Below are 10,310 nucleotides of genomic sequence, written 5' to 3'. Positions count from 1 at the left end.
TGCTGAAATTCAAGTTGCCTGTAGTGGCTACACACTAAAAAGATTCAATTTCAGCACAATTCCACATCAGAGGGGAGAGACGAAAAGTGCAAACCTTTTTAAAATCTATTTAGCCTCTGTGTTACGTTGCTCGGATTAGAGACCTGGCCCTTCTTAAGGAGCTGAGGCTGAATGTAGAAAAGAGTAGAGGAAAATTACTCGGGTAACCCTTCCGGGGACAGGCATTCTGTTAAACACAATGAATGAGTGAGTGCCAAGGAGTTACATCCAGGAGCACAGCAATCATTTAGTTACAGGCAATTAACAATAGTCCTCCAGTAGCGTAGGAACAATTCTACTCCAAGGGAAAACACATTGATTACTGCAGCAGAAGTAGATTGGTTTCTGAATAAATAGCTTCAATTTAAAACAAGATTTGTTATAAGCATTTCAACCAATGGCTACATTATTTTTCCTTACCAGGACCTTTGACCAAGCAACCCAGTGAAAGAGATGGATAATTAAAACAAAGTATGTGTCCTCTCCAAATATCTGGCATGATATTGCTGGTCATAACAGCACTAGTTTTGTACTGATTCTAGACTAATTATTAGGTGTATTTGTAAGATATATCTCTGATCTTCACCTGGCTTTAATATTTGATAAACTCACTTCCATTGTGTCATGCTAGTAATTCACTTATCATAGCTGGAGTTGTAAAAAGAAAGCAAACAAAGGGGTGCCTTCAAAGATTTCTATCATTTGACTTATGTGACATGCTTCAGGGACTTTACATTAAATGATCTGCGATAATTTTAAATTAATCTTATTCTATTCATTAGTCCACATACAGCTGAGCTACTAAGGAAAATAATTGTATTTCAAATATTCCTTTTTTTGGTGATTTATAGCTCTTTGAGGACATATGATTTATAGCTGTGTATTCAATTTCTGAGCCTTTTTCAAAATCCAATTACAGTCTATCTAAGGTTTCAATTTTGCAATCACTTATGCAGATTGCTTAACTTCATGGACTATAAGTAATCCCTCCAAAGTCAACAGGACTATTTGCAGAGCTTCAGGTTAGTGCATACATAAATCTTTGGAACTTCATAGCCTAAACTAATTCTCAGTCTCTGCTTGTCTTGGACAATTTAACGCACAAATCTGCAAGGTTTGCTGAGACACAGTTCTCAGGCTGTCTAGGCATGCTTTCATAGGCTTGAATTACTAAATGAATATACTTTGATAGGGGAGCAGTTGGAGACAATACCAAAGCTCTCAGGATAACACCTGAGAGAAGGCAAATAAGGGAGATACTGACAACTAGCACAAGACAAATATGTCACCACGTGCAGATTTGGTTATAAACATGTGTGTTTCTTCTAAAAGAAGAAGGAGGCTGGCTAACACAGGAATACACATTCGAGTTTCATTTCAGACTTGAGCTGGGAACAGTAGGCAGAGATTAGGAAGAAAGAAACCCATACTTACAGTTTAAAAATGTAGAAATATGTGCTTTTTTTCTCTCCTTTTTTATTATTTTTTTTTTCTGCTTAATACAGTATTCATTATGGCATGGCTGCAAAACAATTCATCTTTCCAAAGTACAGCATATGAAACCACAGCTTTATACCGTGTGTACATTTCCAATATGCATATATACATATATATAGATATATATATATACACACACACAAAATCTATATTCTACTTTTTCGGGTTTTTTGTTTGTTTGTTTCAACATGTCAAACAAAATCTGTTTCTATTTAAGGTACCTAGATGACTTTATGAGTACTGTTGTGAATAATTACTGATGGTTATTGTAGGACAAGAATACTTCTGATAGCAGTGGAAACAGATTTAGGATGTTTGTTAGCTTGATTATGATATAATTTCTTAGCACAAAGAATATGCTTTCTGTCAGCATAGTCCATGTCTGCCTGTAGATGTCTGCAGAGCTGGCTTAAGGTAGTTAAATTTAGTTACTGTTTTTAATATGCTTTTCAATACAGTAGTTAAACTTTATTCATTAGACCTACTGAGACCTAGTCATCTCACTTTATTTTTTAGATCAATATATAATGTATATTCTCGATTCATCTATAAAAAAGAACTAGTCAGATTTGAGACCATATGTATGTATGTATATACGTTTGCAAATACAAGAAAGACTTTGTTAACTTTTTCATTAGTATGCCAGGCAGCATATCTGAGCCTTGATGCTGTTGGATTTCTGCTGTTATTAGTATAGAGTAGAAAATTATTATTACAGAAGTATATTCTTACTGATGACATTTTTATTTCTTCTGAGAAGTGCGGGATACCTGTTCCCAGCAGGAGAATAATTACACTGACTATCTCCAACAGTATGTTAGCTAAAAAGAGGATAACATTGAAAAAAACTACAGATGCTGCAATGTTATTGAAGTTTACTACATTTAAGTACAGAACACTGCATTTTAAAGGCAGTTTATACTTCAGGTTGAAGGAAAAATGTAGTATGGTGCACAATTGCACTAATTGCTGGTTAGCTTCCCTGAATAAATGAATTGTGTATGATTTAAAACCTCACTGATTAGGACAGCTTCTATTTCCTTATTCCACTACAGAAATCAGACGGCCCACACAATTACTTCTTTTAGATCTTCTGAAAGAAATGAATGTAAGAAGCACTGGGAGGTGCTAAAATGTGGGGAAAAATGAAGTACCAAGTTCCAAGGATGTAAGATCATAAAACATACTGTTTACATTTTATCTGAGGATAGCATTAATGAATAATTTAGCTCTGCATGGATTATGGGAACAATTTCTGACATTTTATTTTAAAATATTTTCATCCTTGCCAATCAAGGTTAGAATTGCACTTAGACATTACATAAAGAGAAGAACTATGATAAAAGCAGTACAAAAGATGTTTTAAAAACTAATCTGTTAAACAAACCAAATTGCTTGACACATTGTCAGAGGAAAGTAAGATTGTCAGAGGAAAGTTTGGGCACATGCTAAGTAATCTGACTAACCTTTTTACTGAAGATATCTTAGTCCAATTTTCTAAAGGATGAAAAAAACCCTTACTGATGCAGAAAATGGTCTTATGCAGAGTTTCTGTCTAGAATAAATTTATTTATTCTGGATGCAATTGAGTGCAAAAAACCCAGGCAATTTTGGTAAGGTTTGGGACAGGAAGGGAGGTGATATTCGACATTTTGCTATACATCATGAATCTCTTGGAGAGCACAGTGACAACCTGTAAGTTTCTTCAATGGCCATAGGGGTGTGAAAAATTCACTTCCCATGAAACCCAATTTCAATTTCAATTTCAATTTCAATTTCAATTTCAATTTCAACTCTAAAACATGCTGAGGATCTTGAAAATCTCTGTGCAGTGCAGAACAAAACCTGAATGCCTTATAAAATGGAAGATATAAATGTGTAAGGTCTTAACTGATTGAGTGGGTCAAACTTTTACAACAGTTTTGCTTCCACCAAGACAGGGATTTGATCATATGTTCAAGTAATTAGGGCCAATTAACTCATTGCTCTCATCCCACAAGATGAGCTCCTATTCAAAAATTTCAGAAGCATAATGAAGCTTTATGGCAAAGGGAGCTATAACACCTGCAGTTTCTTCACAGGTTAGAAAAAAACTGTTTTCTTTTCTCTTTTATGTCTTAATTGTCACTTATCACTAGCACTGTGTGAAAATGTATCATAGAGGCTGAAAATGCTCATAAGATTGAAAATTTAACCTATTCAAGCCCTTAAGAAATAAAATAAGTTTACACTTTTATATAAATGACACTGCAATTCAAGGTACTTGCCAGCAATTCTGTTATCATTAACCATACAAAGAAAATTCAGAATTATTTGCTATTCAGAATTTCCTATTAAATTGCACAGGAAATATTGGTTTGATGTTTATGCATTAATAAATGATGAGTTTAAAGTATGCCTACCTATTCCTAAGTTTCCTCAAGATTCATTTCCTGTAGGAAATATTAACTTTTTTCTTTTTCAAACACATATTCTCATGGGCAATTTAAAACAGAATAAATCTCTTTCTCTAAACATTTTTTTTCAGTAAAAGTATTTTTTTTTGCCACAGAAAAAAGTTTTTTTAACCATCCCTCATCAACTTACAGTCAACAAGAGCCATATGTGCACATTGAGAACACATACGACAGAGGAAAACAAACCTAAGACGTAAAAGAGGCCTAGGACAGGAAATTAGAAAGCACTGAGAAAATGGAATGAAAGGGAAGGAGATATTTTGGGAAAAAAATAAAAAAGCATGTTGTCTGGTCTTACTTCTTGTACGCAACTTCTTGTGGTTTGTCCCACGAAATATACCGGTATATTACTAAGCTTTTAATATATTACCACTAACATAAAAAAAAAAAATCAAGATAGTATTGGAGTTTATTTTTGCTTTAGAGTTGTAGTTGCAGATATGCAGACAAGAATTTCCACAAAAATAATCACATAATTAGATATTAGTCTGTATTTTCGACAGTCTATGATTAAATGAGACTATGAAGGCTTTGATCCAGCATGAAAGTCATACTTTTCAATACATAATATTGTAGAAGAGGGTTCTTTCTCCTTATGCATTACATTTTAATCTATTACATTGATAGACTATGTAGTTGTCCTCCTGAATTAAAAATCTGTGACAAAAAATAGAATTATAGTGTGTGATCTACCCCTTATATCATCTGCAATACATGTTCTTTTGTTAATAAATTTCTGCTGAGCTGCTGTCAGTACCACTCTCAAAATTAATTTCTAGAAGGTTCTTCTACCTGGCTGAAGATTAACCTGTAACTGCTACAGATGACAGATGACAGCTATCACCCGTAAGTAACAAAATCGGCCTTGGATTATAACAAGTAGATTTTCTTTCTCACACAAAAGAGAAAATAACCTGATTATTGTAAAAGTGATAGAGATTTGACCAACAGCTAGAGGAAGAGAATGAAAGTTAAATCTCCTGGGTTCTGATCCCTCTCTTTTTCTCATTACTTTTGGACAATTTTTGTAGGAATGCACCAGAAAAGGAAACAGCATTGGCATTGTCATGCTTAAAATGCCCTGTTGCCTTTAGCTCTGAGTTAAATTCTCCCTACGTGCAGCATCTGAGGAAAGTTAGGAGTCTAAGAACGATTAGCTGGCTGCACAAAACCATAGATTATAGGTTTTCTCCACTGACAATCGGAAAGCAAAAGAAACTCGGGAGGAATTTGGGGATCAGCCGCCCAAAATACAGGGTGCTGGCATCTGGGCTAGAGGGAGATGGCAGGGAACTCAGATTTCTTCCTGTGCTGGGTGCCCAAACTGGATTTACTTTTCCTGAGCAAGTGGTCCTGGTGTCTCAGGAAAGGGAAGGCTCTGGTCTTCTTTCCTTGAAAGAGCAGAAGCCCCCTTTCAATTGCTAAATGAGCCAGGTGCTGGTTTGTGGTGGGGACCGCCATCAGACCCCGCTCGTGTTTTCTGTGAGGTGTGTCCCGGCTGAGCTGACCAGCAGGGAGAGTCTGGAAGACGCATCCATATATTTTTCTGGTGATTTAGATTCTGAAATTCTTGCCTTTTCAGGGCCTGTGTAATTGCAAGCATATCCAAAAGCTCTCCCTGGAAGTTTGAGTTTTTAGAGAATATCCTGACCAGGGTGAAGCAGCAGTTGCAAAGGTGTTTTGAAAGGCTTAAATTTTGTACCAGAATCCCCACTACAGCGTTCAGCCTTAAATGCCTCTTTTCCCAGGAATACTCTTTGTTCAGTAACCAAGCTTTCTGCTTTCCTGTTCCTTCTGATCCTGGTGATAATGTACCACATATGAAGTTTAGGAAGGATTATAATTTCTTTTTCAGGTATCTAGTGAGGATTTCCGATTCAGCATTTTTGTTGGCTTATACTGCTGGAAAAAAAGATCACTAACTAGAAAAGCAGCCAAAACTAATACCTCTGCAAATGCCTCAGTGTTCAGGAAGCAAATTTACCTAATTTTTAGGTCCCAATTGTTCTAAGTGAGCCAATAATCAGAAATTAATAAACAGCTAACTCATTCCTAGCAGAGACTAAATGGGGATCTAAACAAGGAAACCTAAAACGAAATGTTGTCATGGTGATACAGAGAAGACTAAGCAAGCAGTGCAAATCTCCTCTTCCTAGGAGACCTGAGAGACTAGCTCAAATTTTTATCTGTCATGGTTAATTTATCATTTCACTGAAACAGTTGTCAACATGCAAAGTATGTAGAAGGCTTGCTTCAGGTATCTTTTGTTTTCTGAGGGCACAACAGACTTTGTTTCCAAATCACAATTTCAGATCCAGCCTTACTATAAGAGGAAAAAATGTATTTGGGGGAGTTTTTGATATTTTTATCTTTTTACTATTCATAAGGGCAATTAAATATTGAGATAACCTCCTCTTAAGTGTGCCATCATGAGGCCACATACTGTGGTGTGTCTGACATACTGATTTCTCCAAGAAAGGAAGCAAGGAAAGCAGACCCTTGCAAAATTTATGTGTACACACTGTTAGATTAAAAAGCTGGTGGTCACAGAACTTAGGTGTTGTCAGTCTCAGAGCTACTGCTTGTATGAAGGGGAAAATAAGGACTCACTATCAGCATGTGACTTAATAGACATCAGTTAATTAAGTATTGGTTTTAACGCAATTTAAGCCTTAAAAAAATATTTATTTTCAGTGTTCCATACACTAATTTATCTATTAAAAACAAGCCATTGGATTTCAGTGTTTGTTAGGTTAAGCTCTTGCTCTATGTTCAAATGCCAGACCAGGCAGAACACCCGTTTATTTGCATCTGTATCTCTTATGAAACAATAAAAAGCGTTCAGAAAAATGGCTAGAAATTAGTTCTATTCAATTAACTGGATCTACAGAAAAAATATCTTTAAATAAATGAGTCACACTATCTTGATTTATGGCTTCCTTTTAAACTTAGGTAGAATGCCTGCTACAAGACTAAAGCTATGGAAGATATCACTACTTTGATATAAATTGAGATGCCACAAGTAGTTCAGCAAGAACCTGGTTTGCTCACCTTTACAAACAGTCTAAAAAAACCACAGTAATGACAGTGAAGTGCAGACACATCTCCCGATTGTTCTTTGATCTCTTAAACCAGCAGGATGCTGCATGAGGGTGGGGAGTGTCAAGCCCAGGCACGCAGAGCAGCCTCTGGGAGGTAAAGTGAACAAAGTGGATCCGGGAACCTCGCTTTGCAAGAGATTCTACACCTCTCCATAATTATCTCCACATGGGAGCTGGCTGTGGCGATTAGGCAGGCTGGAATCACAGGATATGAATGGTGAATAGAAATAGGAAGGGCCTTAGAAGTTTCTGTCATGATACTTCACTTGAGAAACGTTGATGTTAAATGAATGTGTTAGAAGGAAAATGTCCCCAGTCATGCTATGCCAGAGCTCCCCTGGCGTGGGGTTTAGGTGGCATCTCTAATAAGAGTGGAATGCATTTTTGTTGGCTTTTCTAATATTTGAATTTATTTCTCATAGAAAATCACTACAGTTGTATGACTTGTGGCTTCCTGTTGTTTTTTCTCTTGAGCCTTTATTAGTTTTAAAGTTCATGAATTATTAAATGCATCTTTTATATAAATATAATTAAAAGGTGTTACTGTGTTTTTCCCAGTGACAGTCATAGTTAAAAAAACCCCCACCTTACTGCTTTATTTTGAAAGTTGTATAAATGCCTGGGGAAAATAGTCATTGACTATTAATGTCTCAGGAAGCCAAAATTCATGCCTGCATCAAAAGGAAGCTCTACAAACTGACCACCCCTATAATGTACCATTACATGGAAGAAAGCTGCATATTTACCCCTTTTATGTAGAAGAATACTGGCATGTCGGCGTCCATTTCCATTCTCAACATAGCATGAGTAATTCCCCAGGTCTGCCTCTTCCACAGAGTCAAGAATCAATGAGATGGAAACCTCCTGTTCCCCAAGATGCTCCTTGAGAACCCTGAGGATAAAGCAACCATCACTGCTGTTCTGCTTGTATCATAGCAGGGCATTAGATAATCATGACATAATAACGCTACTTACAATTCACAACATTGGCTTCAAATTTGGCTATGGTTTGATGAAATCTTAATTAAATTATAACATGCCCTTTTCTTCCTCAGTTCTAATGAGGAGGTTTGGCTTTGTAAATGTTAATGAGGGCTTCATTTACTTGTCTTCTTTAAGCAGGATGATGTGCACATTGATAATATATTACTGCACACTCTGATGGAGACCCTGATCGTGGTATGTGAAGCCTTGAAATTGTAGAAGAGAGAAGAGTGAAAACAGTTGTTTTGAGGTTTAGGGTCACACTTGGATTCTGGGCCAAAACCATATTTGTGCACTTTCTGAGGTTCTTGACATATCACTCAGAAAATGTGTGCTCATGTCAGTGTTCGAAAAAATACTTCTTTAACGTATTATAAAATTTGACTGTGTATTATAAATCAGTAGAATTAACTGCCATACTAGATATTGCTTGTTCACATAGATGATAAAAAAAAGACCTCCTGCATAAGGCAATACCTGTCTTTACATTGCTTTCTTTACCTTTTCATGTGCCCATCAGTGGTTTTTGAAACCCAGCAAACTGCTCTGGGCTGCTCCCTCAGGTCACATCTGATGAAAGAAGTGGAAAACAGCCTTCCTGCTCCTCCCTTCACAGAACAAGAAATTTGTAACAAGTTTCTTGTCACCTTTTTAATTGGTCTTTAGATGTCAAGTCTTGGGTTCAAGGGCTTAGGAAAAGCTTTAGACAGGAAATACAGCTGATCTGGTGGCCATGTGCTGGTTAGTGTATTGGTCTTGAAGTACACTGGGGTGAAATATGCTTCCAATTTGCCTATATTGGGGGACATGGAGATGACATTGAATGTGGCATTCTTGATTTTGGTAAAGTAACTGTCTGTTACTTCGGTTACACTGAAGAAGTCCAAGGTTAATAAAAAAATGAGTGTGACTTTACGTCTTTTGATGAGATAGTAAATTCCAATGTAAGAGGACAGTGTAAATTATTTACACTCATTTTGTTCTGTTGTGGACAATCACTGTAGATAGCACATCTGTAATTATTTAGCTTAGTTTGTAGCACACATTTATATTTGCCTTAATTTCTGGGTTTATCCATGATACACAGGCACAGTGATATACAGATATATAGAATTAAAAAGGAATCTCTTCAGATCCAAGTAGATAGGTCATAATGGGTAGAAACTGATATGCTATGTCAAACATGTAATTCTCAATACAAACCCACTTTTTTCTTAATTTTCAAATGACGCAGCACTTCTAGGAGCAGTAAAAGTACATGACATGAATTGCCATATCCTCTCTAAAACGTGTATTTCAGCAGATACAAGCAGCCCACATAACAGAATGCTTGGCTCTCACAGGCCAAATAATATCCCAGGAAACAAATCTTTTCCCTTGAAGAAAAGAAACCAAAACTTTCCAAAAGAGAGGCCAACTTCAGCATTTATTTATCTGGTTATTTATCATCTCCCTCTTTTAAAAGATTTCTTTTGAGCTTTATTCACTTATTTTTCTTTCTTTCATCTTAATAACTGTCTTAATAGTTATTATTGTAGATTGCCATAGTTTGAAAAAGTCACTCCGCAAATTCCCATCAGATAACACAATGGTATTTGTCAGGCAGGTATCCCGCTTTTGCAGTTCTCTAACATCACACCTGGCCAAGGTGTGCATTTTTCTGTTATCTACTGGTGGAGCTGAAAAGGTAAAGAATGGATGTTGCAAAAAACAGGGATCAGACTCAAAGTGTTCCTGAGTTAGTCTGTGATAACAAGTGTTACATTAACTATAAAAAAAAAGTTGACTGAAAAAACAAAATGCTTTTTCTTTTACCTGATGTCACTTTCCCAGACTCGACTATCATCCAAATCTTCAATAAACTTCTCCCCTTTCATCCAGTAGATTAAAGGACTGACATCTCCACTATATCCAAAGAAAGCTCGGCAGGTTAGATTAGCAGAACCGCCTGTTACAAAGAATGTAAAAATATACGTTATTTCAAAATTTGTAAAAAGTGTTTCATTTTTTTATCAGTTGCTTTTGTCAATTTTTTTTTAAAAAAATTATATCTGTAGAGACCCTCAATTTCCAGCTGCAGCTGAAAATGTCCAGAAGTATCTACTTGTCTTGTCACTAGTGTTCAATATATTTTCTGAAAAGGAATACAATAAACATAAAATTAAATAAGAACAGGATTCAATTTTATATTCTTACACTAAGTTTTGTCTGGAAAGGAAATGAAAGACTTTCT

The 10,310-nt window shown here is 36.0% G+C and overlaps 1 protein-coding gene across 1 annotated transcript in view; it reads right to left on the bottom strand.

The window, feature by feature from the left end:
- Positions 1 to 10,025, bottom strand: part of IL1RAPL1 (interleukin 1 receptor accessory protein-like 1) — a gene marked incomplete at its 5' end in the record, with an annotated part of 28,933 nt that extends 18,908 nt beyond the window's left edge. The window contains 2 exons of the mRNA XM_009870733.1: positions 7,840 to 7,985; positions 9,893 to 10,025. Coding sequence (XP_009869035.1) covers positions 7,840 to 7,985; positions 9,893 to 10,025 — 279 coding nt within the window. The remainder of the gene's footprint in view (positions 1 to 7,839; positions 7,986 to 9,892) is intronic.
- Positions 10,026 to 10,310: the final 285 nt, after the last annotated feature.

Source organism: Apaloderma vittatum, unplaced genomic scaffold, assembly GCF_000703405.1.
Source record: "Apaloderma vittatum isolate BGI_N311 unplaced genomic scaffold, ASM70340v1 scaffold66, whole genome shotgun sequence".
Classification (NCBI taxonomy): domain Eukaryota; kingdom Metazoa; phylum Chordata; class Aves; order Trogoniformes; family Trogonidae; genus Apaloderma; species Apaloderma vittatum.
Note: the sequence above shows the minus strand (reverse complement) of the source record. Positions and strands in the feature narration are given on the sequence as shown.